Source organism: Gaeumannomyces tritici (assembly GCF_000145635.1).
Source record: "Gaeumannomyces tritici R3-111a-1 unplaced genomic scaffold supercont2.9, whole genome shotgun sequence".
Classification (NCBI taxonomy): Eukaryota; Fungi; Ascomycota; class Sordariomycetes; order Magnaporthales; family Magnaporthaceae; genus Gaeumannomyces; species Gaeumannomyces tritici.
The window spans coordinates 815,036-833,601 of NW_008804553.1; the positions used below are offsets into that span (position 1 = coordinate 815,036).

General features: G+C 59.0%; 7 protein-coding genes across 7 annotated transcripts; 2 read left to right on the forward strand and 5 right to left on the reverse strand.

The window, feature by feature from the left end:
* The first annotated feature begins 856 nt into the window (after window positions 1-856).
* On the forward strand, window positions 857-2,403 carry GGTG_12734 (hypothetical protein). Its single transcript, XM_009230635.1, has 2 exons — window positions 857-1,671; window positions 1,783-2,403. Exons 1-2 carry the CDS (start codon window positions 1,564-1,566, stop codon window positions 2,227-2,229), a joined length of 555 nt encoding a protein of 184 aa, XP_009228899.1. The 5' UTR covers window positions 857-1,563; the 3' UTR covers window positions 2,230-2,403.
* GGTG_12735 (hypothetical protein) lies at window positions 2,150-3,841 on the reverse strand. Its single transcript, XM_009230636.1, has one exon. The coding sequence runs from the start codon at window positions 3,673-3,675 to the stop codon at window positions 2,413-2,415; it is 1,263 nt and encodes a 420-aa protein (XP_009228900.1). The 5' UTR covers window positions 3,676-3,841; the 3' UTR covers window positions 2,150-2,412.
* A 722-nt stretch (window positions 3,842-4,563) lies between these two features.
* GGTG_12736 (hypothetical protein) lies at window positions 4,564-8,204 on the reverse strand. The gene is made up of 6 exons (XM_009230637.1): window positions 7,633-8,204; window positions 7,489-7,563; window positions 7,153-7,390; window positions 6,620-7,082; window positions 5,045-6,524; window positions 4,564-4,971 (listed from the first exon to the last, which is right to left on the reverse strand). The coding sequence occupies exons 1-6, from the start codon at window positions 7,793-7,795 to the stop codon at window positions 4,937-4,939; spliced, it is 2,454 nt and encodes an 817-aa protein (XP_009228901.1). The 5' UTR covers window positions 7,796-8,204; the 3' UTR covers window positions 4,564-4,936.
* Window positions 8,205-8,761: 557 nt separating this feature from the next.
* GGTG_12737 (hypothetical protein) lies at window positions 8,762-9,626 on the reverse strand (the record flags this gene model as incomplete). Its single annotated transcript, XM_009230638.1, has 2 exons — window positions 8,762-9,241; window positions 9,339-9,626. 2 exons carry the CDS (start codon window positions 9,624-9,626, stop codon window positions 8,762-8,764), a joined length of 768 nt encoding a protein of 255 aa, XP_009228902.1.
* Window positions 9,627-9,671: 45 nt separating this feature from the next.
* GGTG_12738 (hypothetical protein) lies at window positions 9,672-10,195 on the reverse strand (the record flags this gene model as incomplete). Its single annotated transcript, XM_009230639.1, has 2 exons — window positions 9,672-9,718; window positions 10,081-10,195. 2 exons carry the CDS (start codon window positions 10,193-10,195, stop codon window positions 9,672-9,674), a joined length of 162 nt encoding a protein of 53 aa, XP_009228903.1.
* A 1,769-nt stretch (window positions 10,196-11,964) lies between these two features.
* Window positions 11,965-17,040, forward strand: GGTG_12739 (C6 zinc finger domain-containing protein). The gene is made up of 10 exons (XM_009230640.1): window positions 11,965-12,921; window positions 13,087-13,132; window positions 13,226-13,364; window positions 13,442-13,658; window positions 13,732-14,314; window positions 14,381-14,419; window positions 14,475-14,543; window positions 14,619-14,878; window positions 14,977-15,905; window positions 16,276-17,040. Exons 1-10 carry the CDS (start codon window positions 12,812-12,814, stop codon window positions 16,311-16,313), a joined length of 2,430 nt encoding a protein of 809 aa, XP_009228904.1. The 5' UTR covers window positions 11,965-12,811; the 3' UTR covers window positions 16,314-17,040.
* GGTG_12740 (hypothetical protein) lies at window positions 16,648-18,566 on the reverse strand. Its single transcript, XM_009230641.1, has 2 exons — window positions 18,035-18,566; window positions 16,648-17,949 (listed from the first exon to the last, which is right to left on the reverse strand). Exons 1-2 carry the CDS (start codon window positions 18,275-18,277, stop codon window positions 17,131-17,133), a joined length of 1,062 nt encoding a protein of 353 aa, XP_009228905.1. The 5' UTR covers window positions 18,278-18,566; the 3' UTR covers window positions 16,648-17,130.

The window sequence follows — 18,566 nt, forward strand, 5'->3', positions numbered from 1 at the left end:
AAGCTTATCCCACACTCCTGTTCCCCATCTTTGCACGTGGCGTCTATCCACGTAATCTCAAAACGCGGCCGAGTACCACCCCACTGGAAAGCCTTCCAAGGGCATGCATATTTGCGTGCCGACTTCCGGCTTAGGCTGGCTGTCAGGCCCTCCACCGCCATGACAAGTGATTTATCTAAGCTTGCATTCAACCGTATATTTTATGGCCGGTTTATTTCCCAAGCACCTTGGCCTGAGGCACGGAAATCGTGACAGTGCGCCAGGTCTTCAGGTCTTGGGTGTTCTTTTGTTCATTGATGGGCCAATGTCTTGGGGGATGGGGCCGTCCATCCTTCTCGAGACCACCCACCTATCCTTTTGGGCCCGTCTCCTCTGGGCGCAGCAATATCTCCGCGACATCCGCCCATTTACGGCTAGCCAAGTCTGTCTGCCTAGAGTCCTGGCATCGCGTGCCCTGATTGTGGTGCAGTCGCGGGCCCAAAGCCCCGCCGAACCCCTCCTGCCTTTGCTCCGCTTGATTTGCTTAATGTCAGTAAGCGTGCATGCAGCGCTTGCTCCATCGTCTCCATAGCCGTGTTTCTTTGAGCCCCCGACTCGCCGCTGCGCTTTGTCACTATCCATCTTGTTTAGTTACAAATGTTGCCTCATGCCCATCAAGACCCGTGAAAGGTGGCGTCCTTTTCGATCCTCCTAGGTCCGCCACAGCACCCGGCCCGGCCCGGTAGATCCTGCCCAGCGCCGATAGTTCAGAGTCGCAATTTGACCTTGAATGGCGTTCATTTAAATCGTAGCTGCTCCCGCGCAACCTCCTCGCCGGTGTGGCGTGCCACCCCGCATTTTGATCCGCCCTTAACAAGCAGAAAGAATCCTCAAAGTTTGATGCTTGCCAGTTCGTGTCATCCGTTCATCGGGCGATTTGGAAGCTCACAGTCACCTGTGCTTCTTTTTACCACTGGCCCGCAATGGCGGCCACGTGAACACCCGCCCCAGGGAAATCGAGATGGAGATGCGAAACGTCTGATCAAGAAGGCGGTCAGGCGAACACCTGCCCCCACAACAGGCTTTGTTGAGATGGGAATCCAACATTTATCATTTGCCCAAGGTGGTTAAAGACATGGCAATCAAGGCAGGCGGTGGGGGTCCTATCATAACTGCCAGCCAATTGCACCCCGAGGCAGGCACTCGGGCAGTAAATCCTCTGTCCAGCAACAGCCCAATTGCATGCCCTGAAACACACCTGCCAATCAACACCCACCACGTCATCGCCATGCCTGACAGCGCATATCAAGCGCCGACTCAACTGAACCCTTGGCGGCAACACCTGAGACTGATGCCAGCCTCACCGATTGCTAGCCGTCAGCCTGTTGCCTCATGGGTGGCCGGCGAATGTGATAAATATGCTTGGTCCTTCAGCACTTATGCACCCGAGGTCTGGATTGGTCCTCAAACTGAAGTCTTGCTCTCACACTCACAACACCACCCATTGTTGAGAGTTGCAAGCTTGGTTACACTCGTGGCATACGACACCTCTGTATCACTCGAGAAGACACATCGTCCCCAGCAATGGGAAATACGAGTTCCACGCTTCCTGCTGGCGTAAAGCCAACGCCCAAGGAAGACAAGCCACAGCTCTTCCTAGTGGACCAAATCCGTCTCCATAATGATTTGATTGTAATTATATTCCCCTTTTGCATGTGTTTCCCTGGAAAAAGAGCTCTCAGTCTCTTCCTTTGTTGACCGATCCCTGGCAACATGCTAACCCACTTCTTGTTTGAATATCAGATTCAACGTAGCGTTAGAGCCAGGGAGATATCAGCTGCAGGGAGAGGTTTCGATTTCGAAGCAGAAGAAAACGAAGCCCTATCGAGGTTGAGAACCCCGGCATTTCACGAGTTCCACCCGTCGGCGTGGACTCTGAACCTAACCACGCTGGACGTGCACATTCAAAGCCTTGAGGAGAAAGAGGAGGAGCAGTTGAGGTCCATCAACTCATATCTCCTCTGGGGGCCGAGAGGCGAGGGCGAGAAGGAGCTGATCGACCGGCATATCCAAAGCCTCGAGCGGGACCTCGAGACTGTCTGGGACCAGCTCGTCATCTGCCGCGCCATGCGCAGGCTCCACGCCGAGAACACGCACAGGTTGGGCCGCTGGAAGAGCCTCGGCTGCGCGTGCTGTGAGGAGTGGCTGTCAGGAGCGTGGAGTGCGGCGGATGGCGGGACTAAGTCATGACGGCGACGACTCAGGAGAGTGTTTCTTTTACAGAAGTTCGATGGCATTGTATTTTGATATTCGAGATTGTATTCAAGAGAGGCGATAGCATCCTGAAAGCGGGAAATACGGAGCCGTATAATTACTCCATTCCAACGGGGACACAATGCGTGGTGGAGAATGCCCCTCGAGCAAGGGGGCCCCTCATGCAAACGGACACCGCCCCGGGGACCTCGCCTCCACCAGCTCCTGCGCCGTCCTCTCGGCCTCGTCCCACCCCTTGCCCCTGAACTGGTCCGGCCCGACGTCCTTGAGCGTGTACCCCTCGGGCATCATGCCCTCGTCGCCGGGCAGCGGCACGCCGACGGACCAGGCCAGCCACGCGTACGGGCCCCAGCGGTTCCACAGCGTCGGCCGCACATAATAGGGGCTGCCGGTCCACGTCACGAACCCCCTGGTCCCGTCTGCGCGCACGTCGCCGTGCGAGGCCAGGCGCGCGTGGTACAGGTACGCCGTCCGGCGCGGCGGCAGCAGGTGGCGGCACACGAACCGCTTGGCCGCGAAGACGGCGGCGACGATGGAGTAGTGGGCCGCCGAGGGCCGGTCGAACTTGATGGCGGTACGGAAGCGCTCGTCCATGGACGCGGCGAGCAGGTTCGCGCCTAGCCCGCGCAGAAAGGGGGGGAAGTCGCGCAGGTACAGCTCGCGCGTGTGGGCGGCCACGGCGAGGTTGTCGTCGTGCGGCACCATGTTGCGCTCCTCGTACGCGCGCGCCCAGCCGTCCAGCTCGTCGTAAAAGTGCAGGCCGTCGCGCCAGCCGGCGGTGGCGGACGGCAGCGGGGAGAGGTCAATGTTCATGGACGCGGCCATGGTGCGGTGGAAGGCGCCGTAGGCGCAGCGCTCGAGGTCCGAGACGGGCCGCCAGTCGAGGCGGTCGATGTGGTCGACGGGCTGGTTCATGAAGAGGGCTAGGACGTAGAGCATGTAGTCGTTTGTGATGCGCCCGGCCTTAATGTAGACGCCGTGCAGGTAGTTGAGGCGCGCGTACGACTCGGCCAGGCGGCGCGACCCGGCCTCGTTCGTGTAGATCTCGCTCACCAGCGCGGCCGTGTCGGCGTAGCGGCGCGCGACCTGGGCGCGGGTCGAAAGCTGCCGCGTGCACAACAGCAGCGCCGAGATGGATGGCACGCCGTAGGTGCGCACCAGCGCCGACTGCAGGGCCAGCTCGGCGACCGAGGGGAACTCGTACTGCTGCACGAGCGCCACGAGCTCCTGCGCGTCGCGGTCCGTCATGGCCGAGTAGGGCAGCTCCTGGCCCGGCCCGTACGGGTACCGCGCCCGCATGCGGCGGGCGTGGAGGTGGTGTAGCGTGCGCACCAGCAGATGGTAGCCGACGGCGGCCGCGATCGCCCAGGGCAGCCACGCCGGGACCCAGGCCAACGGTGGCGGGGACGAGGAGAACGACATGGCAAACGCGGGGTGGCCAGAGTGGCGAGGTCTGATCAAGGCCTAGCTGCACGGAGGAATGGTCCCGACAAATATAGCGGGGGTTATGACGGACAAACGGTGCAAGATAGGGTCTATTGTATGTTGATCTAGATCTCTGAAAAAGAAAAGAGGACGGGGACAGGGCTTTCGGCCCTGTGCCCTCCTTATACAGGTGCGGTACTCACTACCGCACCCCGTCATTGCCGACTAGTGCTCAGTAAGCATCTACCAGGTGTCCGTGCAGATCTCCCGTGCCAAGGCCTGGAACAGTGTGCCGGCCCTTGGTGATAGCCTCCTTTGTGACAGGGGTTGATGTGAGGGAGCCCCAGGCTGACAGCTAGCACTGACGATCCCTGCATCGGCCCCGGCTCTCGGATGGTGGCCCAAAACCCTATAGGGCACTAAACCCGCTAGTCTGGCTAGGGCCTCTCAGCCCCAAGCCTCCATGCTTGGGATCGGGATCGGAAACGAACCAAGATGCTGTTCTTCAGGGATCAGGCCTCGACAACGCAGATATCCATCGTTCTTTGTCGTGGAATTCGGCGACACCGCAGCCAGTAATGGCCTAAGCAAATCATCGTACAAGAATTCCATATATCTGACCTGGGCGCGCTGACGCTGTCATCTTTGCCAATGTTAGCTAAGCCGGTTTCGATGCTTTAATTTTCTTCAGGGCAACACAAACAGTGGCTCGGCGTGTGGATGTATGGGTGGGGTTTCCCGGGCCACCCATATTGTGCAGCCACCATTCCATCTTCGGAAGCTTGACTGAAAAGATCGATGACGAGCATCGACGTAGCGCTGATGTTTTCGTGCCAATATTCACATAGGGACTGGAACCAGTGGTTACAGTATAATTTGGCATGACTTGGAACTGGGATTAAATATACATTTTTCTATTTTTTACAAAAAAAAAGGTGACCAAAAACCCGGGCTAAAAACCGCCATAAATAAAAAAAAAAGGCCGCCCTAGAAGAATAAAAAAAAACCCCCCGTACCCCTACCAGGGGACCTCGTCGTCGGTCTCGATGCTGGGCAGGGGCACGTCGGGATCTGGGGCCAAGACGAGCGCCCCGTCGTCGCCGACCGTCAGCCGGCCCAGGAAGTTCTCGCTGAGGACTTCCTCAAGCGGTAGGACGGGGTACGGGTCGAAGTAGTCCGGCGACCACTCCATCCCGTACCCCGTCGGGAAGGGCGACCCGAGGGCCCAGCCGGCCGAGTTCATCTCCCAGCCATAGCTCTAGTAGGCTGGGAGCTCGTTGATGTCATCAGGGTCTGTGGTAGTGCATGGCGCGCACGTCGGCGGTTAGCAGGTGCAGCCCAGGAACTCTACATGCGTGGCACATACCTTGGCCATGGACCCTGATGTGGTCCTTTACACCCTCGGCCCGATGCTGGACCTCGCCCAGGGCCTGCTGGAGGGCGGCCGAGACGGCGGGGCTGTGGCGGGCGGCGGCGTGCAGGGCCTTGGCGGCCAGGTCGAAGCGGCTCACGCCGTTCGCGAGCATCATGTCGAACGGCGTGGTGGTGGTGCCCTCCTCCTGGTAGCCCTGCACGTCGAGGCGGTAGGCGCTCTGCCGCCCGAACAGCAGGCCCTGCAGCTCCGTCGCGTACCCGTGATAGTTGAAGAAGACGGGGCGGTCGTGCGTGAAGAGCCCGGCGAAGGCCTCCTCCGAGAGCGCGTGCGGGTGGCTGCCCGGGGCCGACAGGACCATCAGGTCCGTCACGTTGACGACGCGCACCGCCAGGTCCGGGCACACCTGGCCCAGCAGCTCGGCCGCCTTGACCACCTCGAGCGTGACCTCGGTGCCGATGCCGCAGAGGACCACGTCCGGGTCGGGCGTCGACTCGGTCCGGGGGTGGCAGTCGAGGCCGAGGCCGCGCTGCGACGACGCAAAGTGCCACACGCCCGCGCCGTTCCTGCAGTGCTCTTCGGCCTCGTTCGGCGTCAGGTACACGTGCGTGGGCTGCTTGGAGCCGACCATCAGGTTGACGTAGTTCTTGGAGTTGACGCAGTGGTGGAGCGTGCTCAGGAAGCAGTTGGCATCGGGCGGCAGGTAGACCCGCGCGGCCTCGGGCTTGAGGTTCAGGACGGCGCCGATGAAGGATGGGTTCTGGTGCGAGAAGCCATTGTGCTCCTGGCGCGTCCAGGTGCTCGTCTCGATGTAGTTGATGCTTGGCAGATCACCCCTCCACGAAACGCTGCGTCCGATCTTGGTAAACTTGGAGTATTGGACCATCATTGTGTGGACGATTCCTAGGAACGACTCGTAGCTTGGGAAGATGGCAGCGCCGCCGGTGAGAGTGTATCCCTGCATGAAGCCCTGGCACTGGTGCTCCGACAGCGTCTCGATGACACGTCCGCCTTGGGCTCGTGAAAATTCGTCCCACTGGAAGTTGCGCTGCGTGTGGTCCAGCACGGCGTTGAGCTTGTTGCTTTCGAGCTCGTCCGGGCTGAAGATGCGCATCTGCGAAGGGTTGCTCTGAAGAAGAACGTCCAGGAACTTTCCCGAGACTTGCATAGAGCTCTCGGTGCTGCCGCATTCCACTGCAAATGGACGCCAGTCGACATGCTTCAGGTAGGTCTCGGGGCAGTTTGCCAGTGGTATCTGGCCAAGCCTTTTTGCGGCATTCTTGGGCAGAGTGTGGAGGATCTTCTCGCTCGGTCTGCCGTTAACCACCATCTTGTCGAATTTGTAGGAAGACAGCCAATCGTCCAGCTTGTCAAGATGAATCTCGTCGTAATTGGCTTTGGGAAGCGGGACTTGGTGGGAGTGGAACGAGCCCTCGACGAACTTTCCGTCGACCTCTTTTGGTCCGGACCAGCCCTGTTAGACGGTTAGTAAGTCATGGCCCTTTGTATTCGAGTAGATGCCGGGGCGGGAGGGTCGCTTCGGTATCTCGAACTCAACTAGCAACTAACCTTGGGCGTTCTCAGCACAATCATGGGCCAGCGCGGTTTGACACTACCGGCTCCGCGGCGCGCCTGACTCTGGATGCCTCTGATTTCGGACACGCACCACTCCATAGCAGTGTGCAAGTCATTGTTGATGCTGTTAAGGTCAGAGACGATGCGGACTTGGTAGCCGTAGCCAGTAAAGAGACAGATGATCTCCTTGTCGTCCATGCAGCCAAAGATGGTGCGCTCGCTGATCTTGAAGCCGTTGACATGCAGAATTGGGATGACAGCGCCAGATTCGGCGGGGTCAAGATACTTGATGGAGTGCCAGGCAGTAGCGGTAGGTCCAGTCTCGGCCTCGCCATCGCCGACAACGCAGGCCACGATCAGGTCGGGTTTGTCCATGACAGCGCCGAAGGAAACAGAGAGGGCATAGCCCAGCTCGCCACCCTCGTGGATTGCGCCCGGCGTTTCGGCATTGATGTGGCTGCAAGAGGTTCGGTCAGCTGGCCTGATCTGTCGCCCATCAAAGACGGAGGTACCTAATAGCGACATACCTGGGAAAACCGCCTGGGACCGAGAACTTGGTGATGAGGTTACGAAGGCCCTTGGAATCGCGCGTGTACTCGTTCGGGTAAAACTTCTCGAGCGAGCCCTCGAGCCACAGCGCGGCGAGGGCGGCGGGAGCGCCGTGGCCAGGGCCTATAACCTGGATCATGTCGAGATCGTGATCACGTATCACGATGTTGAGGTGCGACCAGATGAGGATAAGGCCGGGGCATGTTCCCCAATGTCCTACCGAGTGTTAGTCGCCAGTTGATGGCGGACGGAGACGAACCTTGCATGGAACGCGTCTATTTCGACAAGTACAAAACACGATACGCGTCACTTACCCAGCAGGCGAGGCTTGATATGCTCGAATTTGAGCTCAGATTTGAGAAACACGTTATCGCGAAGGAAGATCATGGCTAAATTTGATGGCCGGGTTGGAGATAGTCAGTCATTTGATGTCTATACTAGTTAGGATGGCGACATACCGGCGGCGATGTAGCAAGCAGCGCTCTGGAACTCTTTGACGCCGGCGAGGTCCTCGCTGGACAGCTTTATCTTCTCGAGACTCACTCCAAGATCCATGACATGGTCTGGGAGGAGTGACGCCAGAGGCGCCGGGTTTGGACTGTCGATCACCTGTGATGACATCGTCGCGCTGAAGGCCGGCGTATTGCTTGGAGGATTGCTGGTTGGTGGTGGTGAGAGAGGGGAAAGGCTGGGGCAAGCGGGAGATGCTGGTGCGGATGGGCAGAGAGAGTTAAGGAAGGCGGGGATTAGGTTTTTCTGCCTGGTATATTTGTTTACCTCACTGGGTGGTAGGTAGCTGTCTTCCTTGCACACACTCGCGTGTTCACTGCATGTATCAGGGGCTGAAGATGCTACAAAGGGAGAGCATACGAGGAGGACGTCCACGAGGCAGGTATACCGCTGCAAAAGCTCTGTATGTAACGGAAAGCTTATGGTTACCGTCTTTATTGATCTGTGAAACTGCTTACCACCTACTTCGTTGACCTGATTAGCTTGGTGCCTTGGCCACTGCAAGATCGTCACTCTATGCTTTCTTGGACATGAGGTGCGGCTCTGTGGAGGTGTCGCGTCGTCAGGCTTGGGGTGTGGTGACGTCACCATGCGCTGACCACAACGCGCACGCGCATAACTCCCACCGTGCCAAAATGCATTCACTGGCGCCTCATATGGGCAGGTGCCAGCCAGTCACCCACCCAGCCTATCAGCTGACACCCATACTTACCAGACTTTATTTCCCTGCAGTATAGCCTTTGCGGGCCTAGGAGAAACTGGCTTGGCCGAGATCGGAAGATGATGATGGGACAACACACAGACCAACTAGAGATAATCTGGACTGCGCATATCGCGTCGACGCAATTCTTCGTTTGGAAGGATATGAGGGCTTTGATCCCAGTTATACCTCCGTTGCAATGAATGCTCTGATGTCCCTTTCTTTATAAAGACGAAGAAAAGAAGAGAAGAACAGGACTGGCCAGACCAAAATGGCACAACAGAAGGAAGGAATCAACACGACTCAACGACAGAAGCAGCATGGGTAGTTCGTAACCCTGCCCGAGAAAATCCACCCTGTCGGGACGTCTCTCCCTGCTAGTCCCTCCCTGGCACGTCAAAGGCATCCGAGAACGGGTCCCAGCTCGGGTCCTCGTGCCAGCCGTACTCCATCAAGTTGGCCACATGCGTGGCGTTGGCCTGGCCATAGACCTTTGCGACGAAGCCGAGGGTGGCGTCGATGCCGGCCGAGATGCCCGAGCTGGTCCACACGTTGCCGTCCTCGACCCAGCGCGCGCGGGGCACCCACCGGACGGTCCCGGCCCAGGGCTCCGTGGTTTCGGCCCAGGACCGCTTGTTGGTGGTGGCGCGCCGGCCGTCGAGCAGGCCCGCCTTGGCCGCGAAGGCGGCGCCCGTGCAGACGGTGATGAGGTAGCGCAGCCGCGGGTACGTCTCCTTGACGAACTGCACCAGCTCCCCCGCGTTAGGCGACCGCGTCCCCAAGCCGCCCGGGATGATGAGGACCTCAAGATCCGATGGGGCGTTGGTGAATGTATGCGTCGGCGCGATGCGAGGGTACTTTGTTGATATATATCTGTCAGTTTCTAGACTCGCCACCCTATTTCCTCCTCTCCGCCGATGCTTGCACCAATGGAACGTGTGGCTAGAGTCGTACGACGCTTGAGTTTGTTGGATTCATCGCTGCCATCACCGGCTCGGTAGTGACGAGCTCCATAGACTCGGCAATGATGGAAACGTCGATGCGGTGCAGCTTTGCCAGCATGGCGAGCACCTGGAGCGGGCCAAAGAGGTCAAGAGACTCAAAGGCGCGGAAGGCGACGAATCCGTATCTTTGTGGAAGAGTTATGTTGTCTGCATAGCTGCAGGCGACCTCCTTGGAGACGATGGCCCAAAGGCATATCTGCAAGGCCGAGACAAGCAAGCCACTGCGCAAGACGACCATTGTTCGCACCGTCTCTGGGGTACCCAGCCTAGGTAGGAGATAGGCTTAGGAGAGGAAGGACTCTCGCTGCAGGTGGTATTGAATGATGCTCTCTGTTCTCAAGCAGTTGCAGTCTCAGCATAGGAAGGCTTGTTGTGGAAGAATCTTCGTGAGAGGCATGGCGGGGTCGGGAGAGGCAGCGATGGGTGCTCCATGCATTTATAAATGGTGCGTTGGACTGACCCCTAGAGATAGGAGCCGTTTGGTCCATATTAACCTGCGCATGCCAGCAGGGTCGACCTGACGCGGTGGCTGCTCTCGGACTGAAGCATTCCGCAGTCTTTTTGTGATCTGACAACCAGACGGAAGAACTCTCCCAACACCTTACGCATGATAGGGAGAGCCGGAGGAGTTAGTACGGGTTCACCGAGGGACGGTATCAGAGGATTCAGGAGGGTAGGGGATCTTGGCTCACCGGTCACGGGGTTGAGGGACTTGGCCTTGCTGACACTGGCACTGGCTTCGGGAAGACTCCCGATAGGTAGTGCAATCTCGAACATGTTGGTGAACTGCGAGCAGTATAGGCTCATGGTACCCAGGCTTTAGGTATTGGAGAGGCGCATGGGCGGAGCGAGAGGCTCCAGCTTCCACAAACAGATAGATAAAAGCTCGGCTCGGGTGGTCGCATGCCCGGGCTCGTCTTGGCTGGGTGAGTTGGTTTGCGCACTTTTCCTCCGCATATGCAAAGCTGAATTTCCTAGGCACGGTTCATGTTGGGTGGTACCCAGCCGTCTGCGCACCCAATAGCCCCTGTTGTAAAGACTGCAGATCCCCGCCAGCGTGTGGATATTGGCAAGCGTGGGGGTGTAGCCATGCTGGGGCCCCGAGCTGGCCAGGTGTCTTCACACCAAGATCGTTCATTTGGCAAGATTTACCCATCGTATTGTAGATGCATGCGTCGCGTTCTTGGAGGGACCGGCATAGAGAGGGCAAGGTAAAAAAGAAGGCAGCGACCTTCCTGACTAGGTCTTCTTAGGCCAACCGGTCAACCAGATGTATACCTCCACACTGGAGCGGCCCCGCGGTGGGTCTCGTGGGAGAGCACTGGAATGAGGGCTGTTATGTACACAGGCGGCCTGGAAGATCCAGGCTCCCAAGAATGTCCTGTGTGACTGGACTGGTCAGTGCTATGCTGGGGTAGAGTAGGATCACCGGCGGGCGAAGACAGCGTGGGCGGGGAGCGGAGTTAGTGCCCGCCTGCATCTGCGTGTCTTGGCGCTGCCACAGGGGCACAGGGGCACAGGGGCTGCGAGAGGTACGGCTGGCATGAACATACTGCTGTTTGGCGGGGTGGCCAGACCTTTGACGTGAGGCCTCGAATATGAGAGGCAAATGCCCATGGGCTGCTTCTGTAGGTGTGAGAAAGCTTTCGTAAAAAAAATAAAAAAAATAAAAAGGTCCTGGATTCTTGCATCGAATTTCTAGACACAGTACCCGGGCCAAAGTGGGCTTGCCCTAGTTTGTTTCGGGGATGATGGACAGCTGCGTCCACTCCAGCTTGTAGCACCAATGGACCATTGCATCAAGAGTACTTGCATACACGGAGTCGAGGGGTCGGATATGGATCACAATATTGCATTAGCCCTGCCGCGCAGCCAGACACTGGCGCCGAGGACGAGGTCGGTGAGCTTGGGGGCCAGTCTGCGCGTGCCCGATGCTGGGCAAGAAGGCTGTTCTATGTAGGGGCAGCTGTCGCGGGGAGGCGGGAGGGCCGCGGGACTCAGGTGGCCAGCCGAGCCAAGCGACGCCGGAGGAAGTCATCACGACGCACAAGGAGCGGCCTTTATCGATTCATGGTGTGATAACGGAAGATGCCGACCGTCTCCACAGAAGCTTTGGGAAATAGAAGAAGAGGGCTTGCTACGATGCTGCTAGTGCCGAGGCTGATGGGGTCTAAGATGTCAACAAACAACTCAGCCAGCAACACCAGACTGTTGCCTCAGGGGCAAGGCTGCCCAGCAAGCAGGATACACGACACTGTCTGCGCCGCCTTGCACCCATGGCGGACGGCATACCTAGGACAAATGGGCGCGGTGGATGGAAAAGGTGGGAGGAGGGGCCAGGGCTGATCAAGGGGGGAACACGCTCGGGAGTTTTCCTCAGCCGCGGGGAAGAACCCTGGACGAGGAGGCGGCAGTGAGCACTCCAACCAAGCGCCATTGGCTGCATCGTTTATCGACGCCCCGCTGGTGAGCTGCCGAAGTGCATGACTAATCCCAGATCTGGCTCGAGCCCAGACTTCCAGAATGAATCGCCTGATTTGACGGGCGGCGCCGTTTGGGTTCAGACCGCAATGAATGTGCGACAGCTAGCATCCATGGGTGGTGTTTCCCGATATCCCACGCCGATACCAGCTTGATTAACCCACATTAGCCCTCATTCTGAGCACAGTCGGGAGCCCCAACGACGTCGTCTTTGTCATTGCCCGTCTCCACATGCGCCGCACGGCCAATTGGCTCAACTCGCCTGCGCGCCTCATCCCGTCTGCTGGACCTTTTCAAGAGCACCAGCGATCGATTACCAGGACCAGACTGCCACCGCAGCGAGCACCTGCAGTGTCGCGCCGAGGCTGGGGCAAATCCTAGAGCCCATGTACCTTGGGACCCACCTGACTGCTCCCGAGTCACCCTCAACTGAGCTATCTGTGGCGCGATAAAAAGCCTCGCGCCGCTGCTGCGCGCTGTCGCCTACGGTGCCGTCTCCGCAGAACGCACAACTTCATACTGAACGGCTACCACCCGTCTCTTCATCGGCGCCTCCCTGTCGCCCGATATCCATTGGAACAAGGCGGCTCCCCAAGGCCTCGGTGCACTACCCCCTTGCCAAGCCGCCGCAGTCAGTCGACTGGGCAAGAGAAGGCCACAGCACGGGTTTGCACCGCTCCGACTCTCGCTCGCGGAGAGCAGCGGCGGCAGCCTGCCTATGCGCTCGACCCACATAACCTGCAGACCGCGGAACCCCGAGTGCCCGGCTATCCGCCCTGAGAAGCCACTTACTTTGCATCTCCCGAGGCCCATCTCAAGCACAGCAGCCTCTGTCTACATTTCTGCCCAGGTAGGCAGATAAGTATAGATACTTGCAAGACACTGGTTGCTCTTGCATCAACCATTCCCACGCCTGCAAGCCCGCTTCGGCGTTTGACAGCCATGGCCGAGACCATGTCACTCCCCGCGACGCAGGTTAGCGGCCAGCCTACCTCCTCCGGGATCCGGAAGAAGTTCGCAACACCCCCTGTCAAGATCGCTTGCCTAGCATGGTATGAGAGAACCCTTCCCCGACTTGAGCCCAGCGGTCACACTGTGGGCGCGCCTGGCAGCTTGACACGGAGGTCAAGGGCGCAAGGCTGCATGGTCTGGCCCCGGGGTTTGAAGACGTTTCTTGATCTGGATTTATCAGCTGACCGCCAAACCCCATTCTTCAGCCGAGCTTCACGGACTCGATGCGATGGAGGCCACCCGTGCTCTAGCGTATGCTCGCCCCTTTCTACTCTTACATTCGTTACATCCTTTCTTATCTATGCTCTTTACATTGTTAGATGGCTGGCTAACACGTTGGGACAGTGCCAATCAAAAGCCCGAGAATGTGTCTACAAACCAAGCAAGCGGGGTGGCGCCCGCGTGCGCAGAAAGCCAAGGCCCGAGAACGATGAGCTCAAGGGGCAGATGATTCCTTCAGAGCCCGCCGAGGTTTTGCAAGAACGTATGTCCTGTTCAGCATCCGCCGGTAGCCGGTTTATTGGCGAACAAGTACTGACTGAAGACGTTGGTGTGATACAGCGATAGCTATCCAGAACTACATTGACCCAGGCGCTGGGCTGAAGCAGTTGGGCGACTGGTATCAGGACAGCGACTTCATCTTTGACAGCCTCTTTATGAGTGGCCTACAAACTGACTACCTCGATACCAACGCCACCATGAGTGTTGTCGAAACCCCGGCCCCCGCCCCAGTGCAGCCGATCCCTATGGTGCGCACCTACAGGGACGACGGCGCAATGTAAGCTTGCCCCATCGCACAAAATACATGCCATCCGGTTGACTAGAGATTCTGAACTGAACATTCTCAACAGCTTAGAGGCATACTACATCTTCATCCATCCCTACTTCCCTATACTCCCGCCTCCCAGTGGCATACCCCTGGACAACTTCGTGCCGCGCTTGCAGAACCACCAGCCGAACGAGTTCGACGAATGTGGCGACTACGAGCCGACGTCTCCAATCGCACTAGCCGTCTCGGCCGTGCTGGCCCTGATACCCTGCGCCAACGACTCCAATCACGCCGCCCACGAGTCAGTACTCTTTCGCCGGGGCTATGCGCAGTTCCTGGCCCAGGCGGCCGTCGAGACCATCGAGGCCGAGTCCGAGATCCCCGAATCTTCTACCCTTCCGCAATCTGTTTTGTCGTCAGAGCAGAGCTTCTCGCAGGACGACTTCTCCGACAGGCCGCCGTTCCATCCAGGACTGCCTCGCCAGCTTGAGAGTATCGTAGCTCTCAACATCCTGAGCGTCTACGAGTATGCCCAGCGGGGCAATCTGAAGAAGATGCAGAGCCGTGCTGGACAGGCTCTGGTCAATTCCATGGCGCTTGCCATCCACGAAAACACGGAGGAAGACGCATTCACAGAGGCAAGGCGAAGAGTTTGGTGGATGACTGTGAGCCTCGTCTGCCTATCACCGAATTCAATTTATATATCCTCATCTAACATCTTGCCCACCCAGTACATGTGTGTCTGCCAAGGGGCCATTGTGAGCAATGTGGTAAGTAGTTCGTCGTGCAAGTCTACACCTTGAAACACTCGCTGACATGATACAGCAACCCACATTTGCCGCCTTCTCGCCAAGCTTCACAGCCAAGTTCCCTTCAGTCCAGGCTGATCCAGAGGCACGTAACAGGCTTGGTGTATTCGACAAAGATGCTGTCACAGGAAGTTGGGGGCTAACATGGCTTACCTCGCAGGCCTTTGCAGCGTACATCACGGCCCAGCAGGCCATCCTGACCGCGACCGAGTTTGTTATCGACCTCAACAAAACGATGAAAGCGAACGGCGACATGAATAGGGTTTACAACAAGATGGTCGAGCTCGAGGCTAGGCTTGAGCCATTACTGGCCAAGTCCGAAACGTGGGACCTGACATCACCAGTCACGCTGACTATCGAGCCGAGCGAAGAAGTAGTTGGTCGCTCACTAAGATGTATGGCTCGAATAAAACTGAACAGGTATGTACCTGTTTGTTCTAGTAGACCTCACCAGCAGCCTAGCTAGCCTGTCTCGTCCAGATTATCGCACACGCTGACACCGCCACCACCCACGCCAGCGCCCGGATAAAGCTCCACCGATACTGCGCCTTTTTTGACATACCTGTTTTTGCGGCCAAGCACTGCGATCTCAAGAGCAAGGATTCACTCGCCGAGGAGCTGGACCAGGAGCTGCGACAGCTGTCGAGTTGCACTTGCTCCCTGTTCACATCCCCACCGGCAACGGGCGGGTCATCATCCTCCACATCGAGCGGCGGTGGCGGTGGCGGTGGCGGTAGCGGCGGCAGCGGGAGCAGAAGCCACCACTCGTCCTCTTCTCCCCGGTCGGACGGAGGGGCCAGTGGCAGCGTCACCAGCAACACGACCACTGCTTCCTCCACAACGGCTACGCCCTTTACGTTGTTCCCGTTCAGCAGCCATACTTCGGCCAAGATCTGTCTACGATCTGCGCTCAACATTGCAAGCGACTTCGACACCTTGCCGTACCCGAACCCCTCGGCCATGGCCGCCCCGCCCTTTGGCTTGGCCGATGGGGCCATGGTAGCGGGCGATAGTAACGTGGCTAATGGGAGTGTTAGCAACCGACTGGGGGGTGGTGCCACCAATGGGAGTCACGGCGCCGGCGCCCCCGTCGTCCCATGGCTCCTGTCACCAACATCGACCATCCCGGCACCACGCACCATGCCCTCCTTCGCGTGCTGCGCCATGCAGTGCGCTTACGCGCTACTGATGGTGCGTCAGAAGACCAAGACACTGAACACGTACCAGCAGCAGCAACAGACGGCATACATCAGCAACAGCGGGGCAGATGGCCTCGACGGTAGTGGAGCTGGAGGGGCCCCTGTGGCGGTACCAGCGGGGAGCGGCGGGCAGCAGCCGCCTGGCCTGGTCGGCAACCTGGTCACCCGACTGAACCAGGGGTTGATGAGCATCCTAGGCACGTTGGACAACTACGCGGTGGCGTCCGAGGCCCTGGGCGGCATGAGAGGTGAGCTCCGGGTGGTTCTTTCCCGCGGTGTGACGCATCCCCCCTCCCGATCTGCCTTCTTGCCCCCGTCCTTGTAATGGACATATATTTTTATTGGGTGTGACCAGCAAGGAGGCGTGACAACGATGGTGGAGTTGCAGGCGCATGAGGCAGCCTGTCTAGGGGTGAAGACCATTGGACAACTTCCTCTTGATCAACCCCCTCCTACGTACCTATCTACGTACAGACACACGCACACACCCTTCCAGACACACATCGCTTCATTCCCTGCCTCATGCATGCATACACGCTCTGCGCTCCTGACCATTACTGTGCCCATCCCTCCTTCTTCTTTGAGTATTGATGCTGACGAGTCTCGATGCCTGCATAGATCAAATACGCAACAACGCCATGGGCATGGACGAATGAGAAATGGGAAAATATCGGGATTCCGCTTGCCTGCTGGCAGGCCTGCAACGACCCGCCTCGGCCTTTGCGACATGATGCCCTGATTGCGCCCATCGCGGGCCGGGCTCAGGGGCGGGAGGGAATGCCGGAATTCGGGATATGCTTTATGGCGTGGTGTGCGGCGCCGCGAAATCTTGGCCGGCTCCAGTCATGGCTTTTGCCGCACATGCGGGGTTTGAACTTGACAAATGCCAGAACCCCTGAACCCTCTCCGGAGGTGATTTTGTCAGCTCACGCGATACTGTAGAAGAGAAGAAGGAAGACAAGGATGGAACGGAGAACAAACGACAAAGACGACGTGACTTGGTGCCGGATCGCAAAACCAAACCCCGACGGCAGATTGGGTCCAACCGACCTAGGTCGCTGCAACATCAGATCCCAATCCCCACGTGATGCATTCCTCCCTCTTCCGCCCCGGGGACACCGTACAAGCAGTATGGACTAGCCATACTCAAGCGCCCGGGGTCCAGTGGCTTTGCCGCCTTGAGTAACTGAAAGGGGTTGTTTACTTGAGGTCTTATCTACCAGCGCGGTGAAGAAGGGACTGGTGGGGAGTAACGAAGATGTCGTCGTTTCATACAAGTTCTCGTTATAATCTCTCCGTATGCTGGATGATATACCCCGGGACTACATGTGCGATAAATGTGTTATAACAACTAAAAAGAAAATGCTTCCATCGTCTGCCACAACGCCTACTACCCTGACAGTAGGCGTGCCGTCAATGTGGTAAGCGCCAGGCCACCGAGTAAATGCACCGCCCGTAGCAGACCACATGGCCTCAGCGAACAGGCCCCCAGCGCCTGACCATCTCCTCCTGCTTGGACGCGGACCTCTTCCCCGCGCCCGCGGCGGCCTGGCGGGCCCGCAGCTCCGCCTCGGCGGCCCGGACCTTTGCGGCGACGCGGTCGACCTCGTGGTTCAGCACGGCGAGCGAGGCCTCGATGTCCGGGTCCCCGAGCGCGGTGCCCACGACGTCGTCGTCGTCGTCGTCGTCGCCGGCGCCAGGCTGTGTCGCGGGCGGCGGCTGCGCCGGTGATTCCGAGAGCACGCCCTCGAGCAGCATGGCGACGGCGCGCGCCGAGTCGGCCAGGTGGTGCTGGGCCGAGGCCTCGAACGAGGCCTGCACGTCGCGCGCCACGTCGGCGGCCTTGGCGGCGCGGGAGCGCAGGGCCGAGCCGAGCGCCGCGGCGTCGGCGAGGTCGCCGTCGTCGGGGAGGGTGAGCGCTAGGTCGCGCAGGAGCACGTCCAGCGGCGGCTCCTCGGGCACCCCGAAGCCTGACGACCGCCGACGGTGACTCTGGCCCCCGCCGCCACCGCTGCTGCTGCTGGTGGGGAAGGTGCGGGACCTCTGGGGCCGCTTGACGGGCGAGACGTCGGTGCCGGCCCCCGGCCACGCGGACTGGTTTGCGCGGCGCGTGGGTGATGAGTTGTTGTTGTTGGAAGGGCGGGCGGTGGGGTCTGGCGGGGTGGGTGATGCGAGCTCGGCTTTTGCCGTGCGGATGATGACCTCGGAGGCCGACTCGTAGGCCTTGATGTCCTCGACGTGGGCTGCCAGAGTGGACATGTTTGCAAGGAGGTAGTCGAGGCAGCCTTCCGCCTGGAGATCCAATAGAAGATGCGTCAGATCACTATGGCATTATCACGCGAGTTTGAAGAGGGTTAGAGTCCAGGCGATAACTCACATAGTTCATAGCCTCGCTCGACCGGGCTAGATTCGAGGCATCCCGCTCTCGCAACGATTGAACCATGGGCTCGAGGAACTGCTGCTCGGCAGACATCTGCGCAACCGGGAGGATTTCCGTATACAACTCCTCAAGCTCTGCCTCCACGGCCTTGACATCGTCTACCGACGCGGCCAGCGTCTCGGACGACAAAGCCGACTCCACCGCCTCGAGATAGACGCGGTCGAGCCTGGTCCGGATCATCTCGACCGTGTGCTTGATCAGGCGCGCGCACGTCTCGCGGGCCTTCTCGGCGCCGGCGTGCACCTCGTGCTCCTCCAACTGCTGCCCGAGCTTCTGCAAGCTCGCGAGCAGGCGGTCGTCGCTCTGCAGGAGGCCGTTGAGGGTGGTCTGGAAACGGCCTGTGGCGGCCTCGGCGCCGCCACCGGCCTGCTGCTGCTGCTGGCGCGGCTGCTGCTCCTCAAAGTCGGCGACCCGGCCCGCCACGCGCTGCGCCAGGCTCTCGACGGCGGCGGCGAGGGCACGCCGCTCG